The sequence below is a fragment of the Protopterus annectens genome, chromosome 9.part0 (genome assembly GCF_019279795.1).
Source record: "Protopterus annectens isolate FY-2018-M chromosome 9.part0, PAN1.0, whole genome shotgun sequence".
Taxonomy (NCBI): Eukaryota; Metazoa; Chordata; order Ceratodontiformes; family Protopteridae; genus Protopterus; species Protopterus annectens.
In genome coordinates, this window is record NC_056743.1 from 664,417,721 (window position 1) to 664,438,517 (window position 20,797).

General features: G+C 39.0%; 1 protein-coding gene across 1 annotated transcript in view; it reads right to left on the reverse strand.

Annotated features, from left to right (window-relative positions):
* Positions 1-20,797, reverse strand: part of LOC122810896 (natural cytotoxicity triggering receptor 3-like) — a 125,520-nt gene that overhangs the window by 68,454 nt on the left and 36,269 nt on the right. The window contains exon 3 of the mRNA XM_044082439.1: positions 6,611-6,727. Coding sequence (XP_043938374.1) covers positions 6,611-6,727 — 117 coding nt within the window. The remainder of the gene's footprint in view (positions 1-6,610; positions 6,728-20,797) is intronic.

Below are 20,797 nucleotides of genomic sequence, written 5' to 3' on the forward strand. Positions count from 1 at the left end.
AATACAATTTGAAAAAAGGCTGCAACTATGCAACAAAAGGTGCTCTTGATGTGTGCATATTTATGGCAAAATGAGCTATAAAATGTTATGCATTATTTAGACTATACACCCATACATTAGTGAGGAAATCATTCTATGTTGTGCAACTTATAAACAAAGGTATGGCATTTGTCCAAGGAAGTCATTGTTCTACTGTACTCAGCACTCATCAGGCCCATCATTGAGGACAACGCCCCCTTTGATATGTACCTAAAAGGCATATCCAACGATTGCAATGTCCACAGAGGTTCCTCACTAAAATAATACAGGGTGTAAGTAAAATGTCTATGCAGACCGCCAAAAGTCCCCATCCCTGTATTCTGTCTCCTACAGGCTATTGAGGGGAAATCTATGTGTGTCAAAAAAGGGATTGTCAGACCCCACTCTGATGGACCTCCTGTATATCCACAAAACAAACAGCACTATAATTACCTATTCTAAAGACTTACATTTTTCCTATGAATGGAACCTGCGGTTGAGATAAGTATGTATCCCAGAGACTACCCTGTCTGTGGAACAGTCTCCCCATCCATGTGAAACAGAGTCCCTCCCTAACCCAATTTAAGTGCAACTGGGACAGTTGGAAGGGGAACAGGAAATTCATCTCTGGCTTGGCACTTCTGTCTCTAATGGACACAGGCAACTGTAAATGGTTCATCTCCCAGACACCTGCTTGTTAATGTTTCATCTCCCAAATCCCTGCTTACACTTATTAAGGGTATCTAAACTTGTCAGAGATTTGGGATGCATGGCTAGGCTTAAAAAGGCCCTTGTGGTTGTTAGCCTCATAAACACATTTGAACCTATAGAATGAATGAAGTACCATATAAATTTCGTAAGAAAACCTATATAATTTGATCACAGGTTGCTGCATCCAGTATAGATTATCTTAAGCTGTGACACTCAGTTTGAGTAAGATGTGAGAAGAGACAAGGCACAGACCCAAAAGTTCCCAAAAAGGACAAAGAAGATTCATTGCAAAGCATTAGCTTTGTAGAAAACAGATGATGTAAGGCAGGACAATGCTCTGAAGGTTAGACTACAGAATTTTAAAAAGACTTGCAGACTAATTATTTTAAGTGCAAAAGTAAATGAGTGAATAATGACTTTTCCTACTAACTCTCCATCCAAGTTATGAAACCAAAAACATTTTCTTCTTGACATTGGCAAATAATGCATAAGCAATCACGCTGTTATGACAGACTCAGGGGAAACAGAATGAATAAGAGTAAATAATTTACCACAAAAACTATTGTTCTTTTGTATTATGTAAAAAGCATGAACAAACAAATATGAGATGAATAGAATGCAGTTTTTTTCTGGCATCAAAGTCAGTACTTTACCAGTACTTTAGCTTAATTTTGTACTGCTTTATGGGTCATAACACCTTATATAGGATTTCTGTATGTTGTTGCTTAGAAAATATCTCAACTGCAAAGTTACACCTTTTAAATTAATTAGTTCAGATATAATGTGCCAGAACAAGCAACTGCAACTTTGTTCTTTGCCTGTGTGTGTACAAACTGTAAAATAAAAGTTAAATATCTTACTATGTTTTTTACATCCCCACATAGACATAGGCAGTCATATAGACTAGCATCAAATGCAGTTTGGGACAAACTAGGTTGTCCTCGACCCACGAGTAAAGGGCGGTGGGAAAGCAAGACTGGGGAATAGGTGATTTTGTGATTATAATTAGTGTCATGTCAATGAAGGAATGGAAGGGGATTGGAGTAGTTAAGGAAGTGAGGTAAGGAAGGGTAAGACTCAGGATGATCCAAGTGTTGGGAGCTAAAGGAAGTAGTTACATTTGATGTGAGAGTCCAGTTTGGGATTGGGGGAAGCTGTAAGAACGTCCAGTGCAAGGGAAAGAAGACATCTTGGAAGACCTGGTGAGAAAGGAGTGTAGGGCAGGGCATTTGTGGGGTCCATTTGATAATCCACCTTTTGTTAGCTGCAAGGTGTCACCTTTGGGGTTAGTTCCGAAGAAATGCCCTGGGGAGTTTAGATTGATACACAAACCAAATAGCAACTTGTGGAGGAAATAAGGCACCAGAAATTTTTACCAATATTTTAATAGTCCACAGTACGCAAACAGCTTTCCAACGAAAAAAACACCAAGGTTCACAGCACACACCAAGGTTCACAGCACTAACGCAAAATCTGAACACTGCGTTTTCGTTTAACTCACTTCTTCAAATGCAGTTCAATAGTAAATCAGGACGTATACTTCGGTATTTATACCCAACCAGTTAAGTCTCTAATGCAGGAACTGTCACCCACTGGAGAGTAATGTTTTAAAACTTATTGGTTTGTAATGTATTGGAGTGGCAGACATTCCATTTATTTCCAAATCCTCCTTAACTTCGGGAAATAAATGGAATGTCTGCCACTCCAATACATTACAAACCAATGAGTTTTAAAACACTACTCTCCAGTGGGTGACAGTTCCTGCATTAGAGACTTAACTGGTTGGGTATAAATACCGAAGTATACGTCCTGATTTACTATTGAACTGCATTTGAAGAAGTGAGTTAAACGAAAACGCAGTGTTCAGATTTTGCGTTAGTGCTATGAACCTTGGTGTGTGCTGTGAACCTTGGTGTTTTTTTCATTGGAAAGCTGTTTGCGTACTGTGGACTATTAAAATATTGGTAAAAATTTCTGGTGCCTTATTTCCTCCACAAGTTGCTATTTGGTTTGTGGAGTTTGATTTTTGGAACTTGTCTCCATTTTTTGGTATTGCTAGTTTAGATTGATACATCATCTTTCATTTCTGGAAGGGGGGGTCAGTGAATGATTTTATTGCAGATAAGGAAGTTAAGGTGCGTTACGCCTCTTTGGACGGTGCAGTGAGGGTGATCAGGGAATTTCGGGAGCTGTGGCTGGTCAAAGTTGACACTGAGTCAGCTTTTCATTTGTTTCCCATCAGGAGGGAGGATTGGCCGTTATTGGGGATGAAGGTTGGTGATAAGTACTATTTTGATACAGCTATGCCAATGGGTTTTTCCATGCCATGTGCAACATTCGAGAAATTTAGTACCCTTTTACATTGGATATGGAATCAGAGGGTGGGTACGCAGAAGGCAGTTCATTATTTGGATGATTTTTTGCTAGTAGGAGAAGGGACGGTGGGGGGCTCAATGTGGGTTGCAGGAATTTACAAGCATGTGTGAGGAATTGGGTGTACCTTTGGCACAGCATAAGATGGAAGGTCTGGCAAGAGCTTTGTAGTTTCTGGGGTTAACGGTATATGTGGAACAGGGATTGTTTCGCTTACCTAAGGATAAGATAGAGAGGCTGTGGACAGCCATACGGGGGGGGGGGGGTGATGGCCAAGAATAAGATTCAGGTCGGTTCAGTCATGGAACTGTTGGGGCTGTTGAACTTTGCCTCTCGAGCGGTGCATCCAGGGTGGATGTTTTACAGGGCTTTAGCTTATATGTTGAAAGGGGTAGGAGCAAGCATCATTGGGTGAGGGTGACCAAGCTGGTGAGGGAGGATTTGAAGTTGTGGGATGGTTTTCTGCAACAATTTAATGGGATTTCCTTTTGGCAATCAGATTGGGTGGGTCAGGAGGAACTTCAGTTGTTTACAGATGCAGTGGGGGGGTATCGGCATGGGGGCTTATTTTGGGGGGAGGTGGTTTGCAGCAGAATGACCTCAGGATTAGAATGAAGAATGGAGGCATGATGTGGCTTTTCTAGAGTTGATGCCAATATGGGCAGCTTCGGTGGTGAGGAAGGAGCAGTTGAGGAACAAGTGGGTAGTTTTCCATTCTGATAATATGGCTGCCGTGAAGGTGTTGCAAAAGAAGACAGCTGGGGCAGAATTGTTATTGATGGTATTGCGAAAATTGGTATTGCAGAGCCTGTTAATAAATTTTTCTTTTTACGGCAGTGCATGTGCTGGGGGTTAAGAATAATATTTCTGATAATTTGTACCGCTTTCAGTTTTGCAGGTTTCGAGGGTTGCCTCTGTGGGTGGTCGAGCAGCCAAAAACACTGCCAGAGGAGGTTTGGAATCTTGGGACAGGATAGTCAGGCATTTAGTGCAGCATTCTTGGACTTCTTCTACAAAGAAGGCATACGGTAGTGCTCTTTTCGATTTTAATCAATTTGTTTTGCAATTGCCGGACAAAGAAAGGGTGTGGTCAGAAGAATTATTGTTAAGGTATGCAGCTAGTGCATGGGAGAAAGACAGTCAAAGTGGATTTGGCGGCTATTAGCAATTTTGCTAAGTTGGGGGGATTGCAGGATTTTAAAAAGTCCTGGACATTGGGGAGTATGTTGAGAGGGTGGGGGGGGGGTGATGGCGGAGCGTAGAGATACTTGATGGCCAATTACGAGGGGGATATTGAAGATTTTGTTACAGGGGTTACAGTTATTACAGGGTGGGTCGTTGGATTATTTCATGTGGGGCACACTATGTACATGGTTATATTTTGGGGCTTTCTGTGTATCGGAATTGTTAGGTTCATTATGTTGGAAGGACGTTATTGTAGCTGAGAGGGAATTTAACATTGTATTACAGAAGAGCAAGACGGATCAGTTGGGTAGGGGATGTATGGTGGTGATCAAAGCAGATAGAAATCTTAGCCTTTGCCTGGTAGCTTGGGCTAGAGAATTCAGGAGTAGGAGGTTGGAGTGTTTAGCTGGGTTGTTTTTTTGTACAAGGGATGGCAAGATAGTTTCCAGTAGTAGACTTTTTAATTTGATTAGGAGGATTTTGGGTTGTATGGGATTTCCTGCTGAAAAGTTTGCAGCCCACTCTCTTAGAATTGGGAGGGCTTTGGATATGGCTAGACAGGGTAGTTCAATTGAGGTTATTAAAAGAATGGGGAGGCAGTCCTCAAATGTGTTTTTATCTTATATTAGATAATAGTGATTGTGTTTATTAACATCAATTTCTTCTTTTTTTTTTAGGGAAATGTATACTCATTTTGGGCCATTCATACATCCACTGGGCAGAAAAGCGTTCTTTAATCAGGGAGGATGGAAGACATTTGGGTTTATCTCATTTAGGATGCTCTGTCTTGGCATGTGGTTAGGGGTATGCATTGAGATAGGTTGATGTCCGAATTTGAGAAGGCTAAATTGGAGTTAGGGTGTCCTGGCATAATAATAATTCATTTGGGAGATAATAATTTGGGTATTCTGTCCAAGAAGCATTTAGCAAAGCTCATTTTGCATGATTTGTTGAGATTAAAGGCTGGGTATCCATGTATGGAAATTGTGTTATGTGTTTAGAGTGGTGTGATTCCTCGCTTATGTTGGAGGAATGCACACAGTTATAAGTCAATTGAAAATGCTAGGAGGTTTGTTAATCATACACTGGTGAAGCAGTTAAGAACCCCTGGAATGCATATCATTCAGCATGGAGACTTTGGGCAAGGAGAGGAAGGTTGGTACCATAGGGATGGTGTTCATCTTAATGAATTGGGTTTGGATCTTTTTAATTTGCATCTGAAGCTGTTTTTACAGGACTGCTGCAAGTTAAGGCTTAGGAGGGGGAACAGCCTGGGATCAGGCTGGTGGTGGAGAAGAGGGACAGGATTGTCCTCTTCTGTTCCCCCTCTAAGGAATGTGGTTTAATTTGGCCAATGGTTGTGTGGTTTAAAGGTGAGCAGGTACGCTGCCTATTATTTGGGGGTGGGTGAGCAGGTATGCTGCCCCGGTGGAACAGCTTTCAGGATGAGCAGGTACGCTGCCCTGAGGTGTAATCGAGAAGGGTGAGTTGTCACGCTGCCCTGAGGATTGTGGTAGATGAAGGCAATTGATGTTGTTTTGTGTGTTTAAAGTTCATGTTATGATAATATTCAATAAAGGTCGTCAAATTGCTTTATGTGTTTAGAGTGGTTTGTTCAAAGGGGGGCCGGGACAAATGCAGTTTGGGACAAACTATATTGTCCTGGACCCACGAGTAAAGGGCAGGGAAGGGGGGAGAGCAAGACTGGGGAGTAGGTGATTATAATTAGTGTCATGGCAATGAAGGAGTGGAAGGGAATTGGAGTAGTTAAGGAATTGAGGTAAGGAAGGGTGGGACTCAGGATGATCCAAGTGCTAGGAGCTAAAGGAAGTAGTTTCATTTGGCATGAGTTAGTGGACCTCCCACAATCCCATTTTGATGTGAAGGAAGATTTGGTTGTTTGGAGCAGAGAAGAGGGACAGGATTGTCCTCTTCTGTTCCATCTCTAAGGAATGTGGTTTGATTTGACCAGTGGTTGTGTGGTTTAAAGGTGAGCAGGTGTGCTGTCTATTATTTTGGGGCAGTGAGCAGGTACGCTGCCCCGGTGGAAGAGGTTTCAGGGTGAGCAGGGATGCTGCCCTGAGTTGTAATCGAGTAGGGTGAGTTGTTATGCTGACCTGAGGATTGTGGTAGATGAAGGCAATTGATGTTGTTTTATGTGTTTAAAGTTCATGTTATGAGAATATTCAATAAAGGTCGTCAAATGGCTTTATGTGTTTAGAGTGGTTTGTTCAAAGAGGGGTCGGGACAAATGTGTTTAACTTACACAAGCAAATTAGTTATAGGAATGAAGGAGTGAATAGTTTAAACACAGTTATATTACCTCTCTTTGATGTCACACAAAATGCCAGTAATGCGAATGTGATAACGATAACCAAAACCAGCAGTCCAATCACGATGTAGAGCCAGTTGTTTAGATCTGGTGCAGTACACGAATTTCCTGGGAATAAAGATATTAAATATTATCATAAAGAAAGACAATACATTTATGTAAAAACTAAGTGCTACACCAATAAAATTGTTTTAGTTTTGTTAATTGTATTCTGTCTGATAAGAATTTAGTAAGAAACTAAATAAGAATAAATGGCCTAAAGCACGTACTTTAGCAAGCATTGTTTTAAAAATGCTCTTTGTCTGATAAAAGGTGGCTTTTTTTCCTGGAAAGCTCCTACTGATAGTCATTGATAGATAGACAGACAGATACATAAACAGACAATGACACCACAGAGTAAATTAATTTGAGAAATCACCCAGTATTAATTTTAGTGTTTCATTGCATCACAATTGATAAAGCAAAGCTTAAGTAGATCCATGTTATACCATTATCACTTCTGGGTCTGTGTACATTAAAGGAGAGTAACACACTGAGACATAAGGACAACTCACAGCTGGCCAGCTGCATCACGCATTTCATATCTGCAATAAGAAGCTAAACATAAAAATAAAAGGAACATTTGGAAGTGTTCCTGGTGTTACATGAGATCACTGTAGTTTAGATTAAATCCATATATGTGTAGTGTCAGATCTACAGCAATTATTTCTTCCATAAAATTACTAAGATCTATTTTATCAGTGAAACAAACTGAAAGGTGGTTATTACAGGATATATGTCAGGGGTATGATTATGGTGAACCATTAGATTTTTCTCTTACGGCTTCAGCACACAAACCACACAACTTTCCTGGCACTTTCTCATGGCTTACTTACATATTGCATATCCTTTGTGATTTATTTTATATACACACACACACACCCACACACGAAATGTATATGGAGTACAATCTAGAAGACTAAGTATCTGTTTTTAATTTTCATATACCCCTTGAACGTAAGCAAAAGTATGCCTGCACTTATGGTGTATCATTACAAATTTCGAGACATCCTTGGATCATCATCAAGGCTTCTAAAATTCTCCTGGAGCTGACATATATCCAACTATCTATCTTTCGTTCTGTGTGTGTGTGTGTGTGTGTGTGTATATATATATATTTATATATATATATATATTTATATATATATATATATCTATCTATATATTTATATATATATATATATATATATATATATATATATATATATATATATATTAATATATATATATATATATATATATGTATATATATATATATATATATATATATATATATATATATATATATATATATATATATATACATATATACATATGTATATATATATCTATATATATATCTGTATATATATATATATATATATATATATATATATATGAGTCTACTTTACATTACCGAACCGACACTTCACCGACACACAAAACACCAACCCCAAATAACCGAAAACACACAACACCGACAACTCACAAAACCAAACACAATTACACCGACACAAACAACGTAAACTACACATGACACACAATGACATATCCACTAACCCTAACCCAAACCCTAACCCTAAGGTCCGACACTAAGACAGTTACCCTACCGCACCTAACCCTAACTCACTTAACCCACCTACACCTAAAGACTGTCATTATCGCACACTTAACCTACCTGCACCCTAACCCTAACTCACTTAACCCACCCTAAAACATAAAGCCCGTCACTATCGCACACTCACCCTACCGACTCTAAACCTAACTCACTTAACCCGTCCCTAAACTACAGTCCGTCACTATCACACACTTACCTTACCCGAACCCTAACTCCGACACTACCACACACTCACTTTTCCCACACCCTAACCCAAAATCCCACAATATCGCACACTTACCCGACTGCTCCTAACTCCGTCACTATCGCACACTTACCGAGTCGCGCTCACACGTTACCCTTGTCGGTCTTTTGGCTATCGGCAAATCACCTTTTCGATCAACTTGCTTGTCGGTCAAGTGTCGGTTCGGTAATGTAAAGGGGACCCATATATATATATATATATATATATATATATATATATATATATATATATATATATATATATATACACATGTATATATATCTATCTATATATCTATATATATATATATATATATATATATATATATATATATGGTTCTACCTCACATAAACGAAACACCAAAACACCGTCAACGCAATCACGAAACCACATAACCGACAGTACAAAACACGAAATCCCACATGCCTGACAATGAAATAACCGACGGTACACAAACAGGAGACCCCATACACTTCACACACCACAATCAACAAACAAAACACATTCCCTGTCCAAAAAACACATACACAACACAAGCACACCAAAATCCCTACAAACCCACACTAAACCTCACATACACAACTACCTACAACCCTAACCCAAACCCTAACCCTAAGGTCCGTCACTACAAGACACTTACCTGGCCCACTCCTAACCCTAACTCACTTATCCCGCCCCTAACCCAAACACAATCACTACAAGACACTTACCTGACCCGCTCCCTAACCCTAACTCACTTAACCCACCCCTATCCCCACAGACCGTCAATATCCACACTTACCTTACTCGCACCCTAACGTCCATCACTGCAGCATACTTACACAGCCTTTTCCCATGTCGGCATCCTCGGCGTCGGTGCTTTCATCCGTCGGGTCGGTCTTCTCAGCTGTCGATCTTCTGGGGCTCGCGATTTCCGTGTCGATGTTCCGGCGTGTCGTTTAAGTGAGGTAGAACCATATATATATATATATATATATATATATATATATATATATATATATATATATATATATATATATATATATATATATATATCCATGGGGTCAGAGTGTTAGTTCAACAGTGACAATCATCTAGAGCCAAGATTTACACTGCTGGGTGAATAGCCTTGCACGGTAGTTCATCCACACCACATACTCACATGTACACTCATATCTATGGCCAATTTAGAGTATCCAATTCATCTACTACATGTCTTTGGAAAGTGTGAGGAAACCGGAGCACCTAGAGGAAACCCAGACAAGCACAGTTTGTTGCTAACACTTAAAGTCAACATACAGCATACACAGAGCACAGTGACATAAAAATACCTTAGCACACCTAAAACTACCTCCAAAATCCAAATCTGTACTTATACTGAAAAAAAGTAAAGTAAAACTTGGACATCGGTGTAAGAATAACTGCACACAGTGCACACAAAATTATACAAACAAAAAATCTAAAAAACTACATTAAATGAGTTCTTTACAATAAACAAGTTGAAATAAAAGAATAAAATATAGAGTAAAACACAAACTTTAACTATTCAATTGAAAAAAGGCATTGCTAGCAAAACAGGTGTGATACTATGTTACTTAAGATTAAAGTAAATGAAAACACTGATAAACTATAAAATAAAATTAACAAATAATCAGATCAAGAGGAGAAACATGTCAAATGAAAACATAGAAAATACAACACACACCACCTCATTCCAGGAGTAAGAACACCCCCTAAAACACAATGCATTATTATTCAAACACGGAAACTCTAAAATGGATCCTACCCAGTAGGATCAACCTGGTCAACAAAGTGCAAACAAATAAATAAATTTTAGTAACCAAAGAGAGGAAATGAGTGAGTGCAACTCCACTGGTCCTTCTGAACTAAAACTCAGATGAAATGTTACATCTTTACAAGCTTTTGAGGCAAATGCTCTTTTTTCACATGACACAGACTGCGACCTGAAACTTTTCAAGTTTAATATAGCTTTCTGTCACAAAGAGCCAGGTGAAACAGTAGAACTTCATTAACACATATTACTTCAATCCAGGTAGAGTAAGAGATTCCCTGCTACAGCATATACATCTAATAACTATACAAAGAAGGAAATGAGAGACTGCAGCAAAATCTGAGTATAAACCCAGAGAAGCCCAGTAAATCTTGATATAATCCATTCTACACTACTAAAACAAACAGAAAATAAATTGAGACTAAAACATACCCCAAGACTACAGTAAAAAGCTTTCAGTGAGACACTCTAGCCATCAAAATCTATAAAACTACCTAAAACACTGTTTAGTATAATCTTATGCAGTTAATGTAGCAAACAAGTCTTTTTAATGGTTATTGAGCAGGGCAGCAGAGTGATTCATAGTAGTTAATGGTTATTGAGCAGGGCAGCAGACTGATTTATAGCAGTTAATGGTTACTGAGCAGGCAGCAGACTGATCCATAGCAGTTAATGGTTACTGAGCAGGGCAGCAGACTGATTCATAGCAGTAAATGGTTACTGAGCAGAGCAGCAAACTGATTCATAGCAGTTAACGGTTACTAAGCAGGGCAGCAGACTGATTCATAGCAGTTAATGGTTATTGAACAGGGCAGTAGACTGATTCATAGCAGTTAATGGTTATTGAACAGGGCAGTAGACTGATTCATAGCAGTTAATATTTATTGAGCAGGGCAGCAGACTGATTCGTAGTAGTTAATGGTTACTAAGCAGGGCAACAGACAGATTCATAGCCGTTAATGGTTACTGAGCAGGCAGCAGACTGATTCATACCAGTTAATGGTTACTGGGCAGGCAACAGACTGATTCATAGTAGTTAATGGTTATTGAGCAGGCAGCAGACTGATTCATAGCAGTTAATGGTTACTGAACAGGCAGTAGACTGATACATAGCAGTTAATGGTTATTGAGTAGGACAGCAGACTGATTCATAGCCGTTAATGGTTACTGAGCAGGCAGCAGACTGATTCATACCAGTTAATGGTTACTGGGCAGGCAACAGACTGATTCATAGTAGTTAATGGTTATTGAGCAGGCAGCAGACTGATTCATAGCAGTTAATGGTTATTGAGCAGGGCAGCAGACTGATTTATAGCAGTTAATGGTTACTGAACAGGCAGCACACTGATACATAGCAGTTAATGGTTATTGAGTAGGACAGCAGACTGATTTATAGCAGTTAATGGTTACGGAGCAGGCAGCAGACTGATTCATAGCAGTTAAAGGTTATTGAGCAGGGCAGCAGACTGATTCATAACAATTAATGGTTATTGAGCAGGCAGCAGACTGATTTATAGCATTTAATGGTTATTCAGCATGGCAGCAGACTGATTCATAGCAGTTAATGGTTATTGAGCAGGGCAGCAGACTGATTCATAGCAGTTAATGGTTATTGAGCAGGGCAGCAGACTGATTCATAGCAGTTAATGGTTACTGAGCAGGCAGCAGACTGATTCATAGCAGTTAATGGTTACTGAGCAGGGCAGCAGACTGATTCATAGCAGTTAATGGTTATTCAGCATGGCAGCAGACTGATTTATAGCAGTTAATGGTTATTCAGCATGGCAGCAGACTGATTCATAGCAGTTAACGGTTATTGAGCAGGGCAGCAGACTGATTCATAGCAGTTAATGGTTACTGAGCAGGCAGTAGACAGATTCAAAGCAGTTAATGGTTATTGAGCAGGGCAGCAGACTGAATCATAGCAGTTAATGGTTACTGAACAGGCAGCAGACTGATACATAGCAGTTAATGGTTATTGAGTAGAGCAGCAGACTGATTCATAGCAGTTAATGGTTACTGAGCAGGCAGCAGACTGATACATAGCAGTTAATGGTTATTGAGCAGGGCAGCAGACTGATTCATAGCAGTTAATGGTTAATGAGCAGGCAGCAGACTGATTCATAGCAGTTAATGGTTACTGAGCAGGGCAGCAGACTGATTCATAGTAGTTAATGGTTATTGAGCAGGGCAGCAGACTGATTCATAGCAGTTAATGGTTATTGAGCAGGGCAGCAGACTGATTCATAGCAGTTAATGGTTATTGAGCAGGGCAGCAGACTGATTCATAACAGTTAATGGTTACTGAGCAGGCAGCAGACTGATTCAAAGCAGTTAATGGTTATTGAGCAGGGCAGCAGACTGATTCATAGCAGTTAATGTTTACTGAGCAGGCAGCAGACTGATTCATAGCAGTTAATGGTTACTGAGCAGGCAGCAGACTGATTCATAGCAGTTAATGGTTACTGAGCAGGGCAGCAGACTGATTCATAGCAGTTAATGTTTACTGAGCAGGCAGCAGACTGATTCATAGCAGCTAATGGTTATTGAGCAGGGCAGCAGACTGATTCATAGCAGTTAATGGTTATTGAGCAGGGCAACAGATTGATTCATAGCAGTTAATGGTTATTGATCAGGCAGCAGACTGATTTATAGCAGTTAATGGTTATTGAGCAGGCAGTAGACTGATTCAAAGCAGTTAATGGTTATTGAGCAGGGCAGCAGATTGATTCATAGCAGTTAATGGTTATTGAGCAGGGCAGCAGACTGATTCATAGCAGTTAATGGTTACTGAGCAGGGCGGCAGACTGATTCATAGCAGTTAATGGTTATTGAGCAGGGCAGCAGACTGGTTCATAGCAGTTAATGATTATTGAGCAGGGCAAAAGACTGATTTATAGCAGTTAATGGTTATTGAGCAGGGCAGCAGACTTATGCATAGCAGTTAATGGTTACTGAGCAGGGCAGCAGACTGATTCATAGCAGTTAATGGTTATTGAGTAGGACAGCAGACTGATTCATAGCAGTTAATGGTTACTGAGCAGGGCAGCAGACTGATTCATAGCAGTTAATGGTTATTGAGCAGGCAGTAGACTGATTCATAGCAGTTAATGGTGATTGAGCAGGGCAGCAGTCTGATTCATAGCAGTTAAGGGTTATTGAGCAGGGCAGCAGACTGATTTATAGCAGTTAATGGTTACTGAGCAGGCAGCTGACTGATCCATAGCAGTTAATGGTTACTGAGCAGGGCAGCAGACTGATTCATAGCAGTTAATGGTTACTGAACAGGGCAGCAGACGGATTCATAGTAGTTAATGGTTATTGAGCAGGGCAGCAGACTGATTTATAGCAGCTAATGGTTACTGAGCAGGGCAGCAGACTGATTCATAGCAGTTAATGGTTATTGAGCAGGGCAGCAGACTGATTTATAGCAGTTAATGGTTACTGAGCAGGGCAGCAGACTGATTCATAGCAGTTAATGGTTACTGAGCAGGCAGCAGACTGATTCATAGCAGTTAATGGTTACTGAGCAGGGCAGTAGACTGATTCATAGCAGTTAATGGTTATTGAGCAGGGCAGCAGACTGATTCATAGCAGTTAATGGTTACTGAGCAGGACAGCAGACTGATTTATAGCAGTCAATGGTTACTGAGCAGGGCAGCAGACTGATTTATAGCAGTTAATGGTTACTGAGCAGGGCAGCAGACTGATTTGTAGCAGTTAATGGTTACTGAGCAGGCAGCAGACTGATTCTTAGCAGTTAATGGTTACTGAGCAGGCAGCAGACTGATTCATAGCAGTTAATGGTTACTGAGCAGGGCAAAAGACTGATTTATAGCAGTTAATGGTTATTGAGCAGGGCAGCAGACTGATGCATAGCAGTTAATGGTTACTGAGCAGGGCAGCAGACTGATTCATAGCAGTTAATGGTTATTGAGTAGGACAGCAGACTGATTCATAGCAGTTAATGGTTACTGAGCAGGGCAGCAGACTGATTCATAGCAGTTAATGGTTATTGAGCAGGCAGTAGACTGATTCATAGCAGTTAATGGTGATTGAGCAGGGCAGCAGTCTGATTCATAGCAGTTAAGGGTTATTGAGCAGGGCAGCAGACTGATTTATAGCAGTTAATGGTTACTGAGCAGGCAGCTGACTGATCCATAGCAGTTAATGGTTACTGAGCAGGGCAGCAGACTGATTCATAGCAGTTAATGGTTACTGAACAGGGCAGCAGACGGATTCATAGTAGTTAATGGTTATTGAGCAGGGCAGCAGACTGATTTATAGCAGCTAATGGTTACTGAGCAGGGCAGCAGACTGATTCATAGCAGTTAATGGTTATTGAGCAGGGCAGCAGACTGATTTATAGCAGTTAATGGTTACTGAGCAGGGCAGCAGACTGATTCATAGCAGTTAATGGTTAGTGAGCAGGCAGCAGACTGATTCATAGCAGTTAATGGTTACTGAGCAGGGCAGTAGACTGATTCATAGCAGTTAATGGTTATTGAGCAGGGCAGCAGACTGATTCATAGCAGTTAATGGTTACTGAGCAGGACAGCAGACTGATTTATAGCAGTTAATGGTTACTGAGCAGGGCAGCAGACTGATTTATAGCAGTTAATGGTTACTGAGCAGGGCAGCAGACTGATTCATAGCAGTTAATGGTTACTGAGCAGGGCAGCAGACTGATTCATAGCAGTTAATGGTTACTGAGCAGGCAGCAGACTGATTCATAGCAGTTAATGGTTACTGAGCAGGGCAGTAGACTGATTCATAGCAGTTAATGATTATTGAGCAGGGCAGCAGACTGATTTATAGCAGTTAATGGTTACTGAGCAGGGCAACAGACTGATTCATAGCAGTTAATGGTTATTGAGCAGGGCAGCAGACTGATTCATAGCCGTTAATGGTTACTGAGCAGGGCAGCAGACTGATTCATAGCAGTTAATGGTTACTGAGCAGGGCAGCAGACTGATTCATAGCAGTTAATGGTTACTGAGCAGGGCAGCAGACAGATTCATAGCAGTTAATGGTTACTGAGCAGGCAGCAGACTGATTCATAGCAGTTAATGGTTACTGAGCAGGGCAGTAGACTGATTCATAGCAGTTAATGATTATTGAGCAGGGCAGCAGACTGAGTTATAGCAGTTAATGGTTACTGAGCAGGGCAACAGACTGATTCATAGCAGTTAATGGTTACTGAGCAGGGCAGCAGACTGATTCATAGCAGTTAATGGTTACTGAGCAGGGCAGCAGACTGATTTATAGCAGTTAATGGTTATTGAGCAGGGCAGCAGACTGATTCATAGCAGTTAATGGTTACTGAGCAGGGCAGCAGACTGATTTATAGCAGTTAATGGTTACTGAGCAGGGCAGCAGACTGATTTATAGCAGTTAATGGTTACTGAGCAGGGCAGCAGACTGATTTGTAGCAGTTAATGGTTACTGAGCAGGCAGCAGACTGATTCTTAGCAGTTAATGGTTACTGAGCAGGCAGCAGACTGATTCATAGCAGTTAATGGTTACTGAGCAGGCAGCAGACTGATTTATAGCAGTTAATGGTTACTGAGCAGGCAGCAGACTGATTCATAGCAGTTAATGGTTACTGAGCAGGCAGCAGACTGATTCATAGCAGTTCCATTTCACATAGAGATTAATGAGAAGGAAGGTCATACTGACAGTAAGGTGAGGATATGAATAGTACAATGTCACAGTGAATACATAAACACAGCATAAAAATAGTGCACAGTATTTACATATTTGCAGTGTAGCAGGGATTTTTTGTTCTATCAGAAGTTCTAATACTAAACATTACAATCGTGCAAAATACAAACATTACAAGCATGGCTCTGTCCCTGTATCACATAAAATCTTTTCTGCTCACTTCCTAACTTGCCACACCTCATCTTCTCACTGTTTACCTCAGCTATTCTGTACTACTCAAATACTCCCTATAAGGAACTACTATCCTACAAACTATTTCTCATCCTATGACATAGCTCCCAAATAGCATTATTTTCCAGATTCCATTCCTTCATTTTTATGCTTTGTACTACCAATACAGAATTCAACATTTTGCTATCTACTAAGGTATAAAAAATCTCCTTGATTGCATAAATGCCACTGTATTGAAATTTTCTGTCGTTCGTGGATTATGTGTTGTCATATAAAGACATGGAGCTCTGATTGTATATATTCCTCTGTACAGAAAGGTTTTTTGTCATTTGTTGTATTTGTACTGTTATGTTATGGAGCTTTTCTCCCTGGGCCTCTGCTGTAAATGGATCTTGTTCCAGTCGGACCTTCCCAGTTAACAAATGTAAAATAAAATAAATAAAATAAAATAAATTACAATAACATTGCAAACACATGCCAGTAAAATAGATAAATTGACAACATGTGGGTCAGTTTTATGTGATACATAAATATTTTGTTGCACAGAATTAGGGAACGTGGTTCTTTTTGAAACACTGATGAAATTAATGCTTCCTCTGCGGACTGCAGTGTTCATGAACAAAAACAGTGTATAAACCAAAAATTTTAGCACCAGACCATATTTAACCATGTAGCAGTCAGGAATCAAATTTACTTGAGGCATAAGTATTCCTTAACAGAATGACTGATGCATAGCAGACAAAAAGAAGCTGGTATACTGGTTTAAGTGTCCTATACCAATTTTTTGTCTTGTCTGACTACTCATGTCTTTGAATTCTGGAACCAGTAGAATTGCTTCTCTTCCTGAACCATCTCATAATCGCACAATGCATTTGATTTTTGTATACACCAGTCTCTCATGTATTCCATTTATCTAATTTTTCAATGATCATAAGCTGAAATTAGTGTACCACTCTGATTTTAATAGAGTGTGGTTATTGTGCACATAGTCCATAGAAAAGTATATTTTTATGATTGGAATGTCTTATAGGTACTATTCTGTTGTACTCTTAAATCATTTTTAAGAATTTCAAGTGTTATTTAATTTTTTGATGATTCAATATATTTTAGTAGTAGAATAATAGTTATATTAGAATTTGTTTTACAGTTCAGCTATTTTACTTAGTATGGATAATGAAATGGATTTATTGTTTCTGACATACTGCTTCTCTGACAAGCTAGTCTGAGTCACTGTATTATATTATTGTTATTGTTATTATTGTTATTATATTATTGTTGATAGTTTTATATTTTTTTTAATTAATGAATATTCTCTCTGCTAAGCTGATATGGATAGTAATACTGCAAAACAATTGGTTTAACAAAGCTAAATAAAACAAAAACGCAGCAACACAAAAAACTCTGTGATAAATAGTTTAAGAAGTTTTTGTAAACACAATTAACCAGTTAATTAGACAAATGTTTCCAACTTACATCTCTATTTAACCCAGAAGGCCTAAGAGTTCTTTATTTTAAAATGCACATGCTTTCTTTATAAAGCAGTCTTAGATGAGCTGACTCACCTCTTACAAAGTGTTTAGACACCTGAAACAGTATTGTGCCAGTAGGTAATTCACTTACTTTCATGACATAACAAAAATGTTCTCCCTAAGATCTTTCTTTTTTTACATGCCTAATATCTATCAAGTGTTCCAACAATTCTTCCTTAAATTAAACCTTTACCTCACTAATAACATGTAGATTCCATGGACACCTGACAGCAAACTCCAAAGAAATGGTGTCCTGTGGGAGACTCACTTTATGTCATTTTGTACCTCTATTTTGTCTGGGGCTTTTCTCCTTGTGACTCTGCTAAAAAAAAGATTGTTTTATGGCCCAGTCAGACTACCCGGGTTACATAACAGAATTAAATAAATAAACAAATAAGCAAACAAATACAGAAGCACAGCCTAGGCAGCCACCGTAGGGAGCTAGTGCTCAATATAACTAGCTGAGGAGTCCAACTAAATGCGGTACCTGTACATAGCAGCTAAATTATTCTTTCTCCTGCATAACCTAGTAACTTTTAGCTTCAAAACACCTTTCAATAACTCTTCATTATGAAGTAACTTCCAATATGTATTCACTACATTTATAAAATCATATTCTGTAACAAAAATATTCCTTGCCTAATCTGTAAAATTATATTGCTATCCTTGTTGTGCACATGTGAAATGTAAAAACAACTGTTCCTGTACATAACTACAGTTCTGTCACATGCGTTATATACATCACCATACATAACTCTTACTACAAATCATAAAAAAATATCAATTACTTTCCAGGCATCTGTTTAAAAAAAGCATACTATTATGTGTATATCCTTAAAATTCTAAACATCTCCACATAAAGGAAAGATGTTAATAAATGTGTAGTATTATGGTCAGTACTACATGCATAATCAATAACCTGGCCCCACTTTGCTATAATTAGAAATATATACAATAATAAGATGGTCCATGGTCAGTGAGATAAAGCTATTAATGTGCTCCAAACAACCTGTGTTCATTTTGTGACATGGGTGCTGAAGGGATGTCCAGTTTTCATCTCACCCATCCTGCCTGGAGGGAGGTAGCCTAAGCTTGCTGCAGTAACTAACATTCAAGCTTGGTGAGTTCTGTGCTGCATAAGCAGTGCAGTTGCTAATGCACAGAAGTATACATTCACCTTTTAGGGGTGGTGATAGCTGACATAAGGTAATGGGAGTTGAGGCACATTCCCTAGCAGCTGCAACAGCATCTGTGATCTCCTCGTGGGCCAGGAAGGTGGGTAGGGTTGAGCCAGGGGGAGGCTTAGGTGGCACCAGTAGTTGGTAACAGTTGATGGTCAGCTGTGGGAAGGAAAAAAACAAACATACATAGTGACAGCTAAAACTGCTAATCTGCCAGTTATTTACACAATTAGTAAACTGAAACCCAACTCTATTGTTAGAAAGCTTCTAAAAACTTTAAAAATGTATGGGTGCCCCCTTTACATTAATATATTGAATTATCAATATAACTATAGTATTTTATACCATAGTTCAAAAAATTGGTATTATAAACATACTCTTGTTCAAAAGCCATTATAGCTATGTTTGCATAGGTAGAAGTAAAGAGGGCATCCGCAGCAGTGCCATATTTTAATGATAAATGTTTTTATTAATAGGAAACAACAGTGCAAGGTACTAGCCAAAATAAGGAGTGTGTGGAATATATGGAGGCCTTGTTTTAACAGCAAATAAAATAGCTTGTACTAAAAGATTACAGAAATTAGAAGGTAATCATGACTTTGCCAGTCTTTCTAAACCTTGCTCCATAAACCTGCAAGTACAAGATATTTAATTTGTTGTAGTCCAGACCTTAACATTAGGGCCCTTCTTTAAAAGAGGTTTAAGGTATTATACATTGAATATATACATTATACATATTATTATTATTATACATTATTACATACTTATCATTATTATTGAATGCATACAGTATACATTCAATATTTTTCTGGTCTTTCTGTTTGCTGTTGGCTTTTTGATATTTCTGTGTGAACTTTGTACCCTTTATTTTGATTATTCGAGATATTTTTTTAGTCATTTTAATGTTAATGATATCACGTTCCTTTATAAGCGAAGATTTCTAAAAGAATGAACACACTAACCACTTGAGTGGTACTGACAAGCCCATAAACAGGATGAAACATGTTCTGTCTACAACTAGTGTGGTTTGGACATAAAGACCTGAATGCATCATTAAAGACTTCAAAACTCCTTTGAAGGAGGCTCATGGGAGAAATGCAACTGAGCACTTAAGGACACTCAAGTGTTCCAACTCAGAGGCTTTTGAATTCCCAATAACTTTTCACTTTTTTTTACAGTTTTAATGTTTTAAACAGTTAAATATCTGTTTGTTTGTTTTTTTTTTTCCATGGGGACTTTCAGTTTGTTGCTGTTTTTCTACCCTTTCAGAAGGGTATGGCAGAAAAGAGGTCATTAGTCTGTTGGAAAAATAAGCAATCCATGAGGACCCACAAGAACAGAAAGGGTACAGATACTATCCAAGGTTCTTTTTGATTACTAAAAACTGAAGAATCTCAGACCAGCTTTATGTCTTTCAAACAGACAGTACTAAAAGTTTTAATTTAAATTTCAAACAGTTACGTTACAGTAAACTCTGCATCTCTTTGAGAAAGTGACTGGATGTGCTCTTTGGATCTCCAGAATGCATATCTGCACATAAAAATAGACAGTGCCCAACACAGGTTCTTGCACTTCACGTAAAAGGCAGTCATTTTCAGTTCAGGGACCTCCCATTTGGTCTCACCTCAGCTCTTAGGATGTCCATCCAATGCATAGCTGCTGTAATGGCTCATCTCAGACTTTCAGGAACCAAGGGTTTCCCTTACTTAGATAACTGGCTTCTTGCTGTCTGTTAGTTATTTTTTTGGATATCAGTGAAAACAACACTTTGAAGCATTTAAATACATTGCTAATTTATTACACATAACACTTGTTATATTGAACTTTTACTTATATAGCTATTATAGGAAAAAATTCAAACTCAAAGCAAGAAGGCAATGCATTTCACAGCATCGTAAGCTTAGCTAACTCTATGTTGTGTTTACAAACATGTACGTTATAAC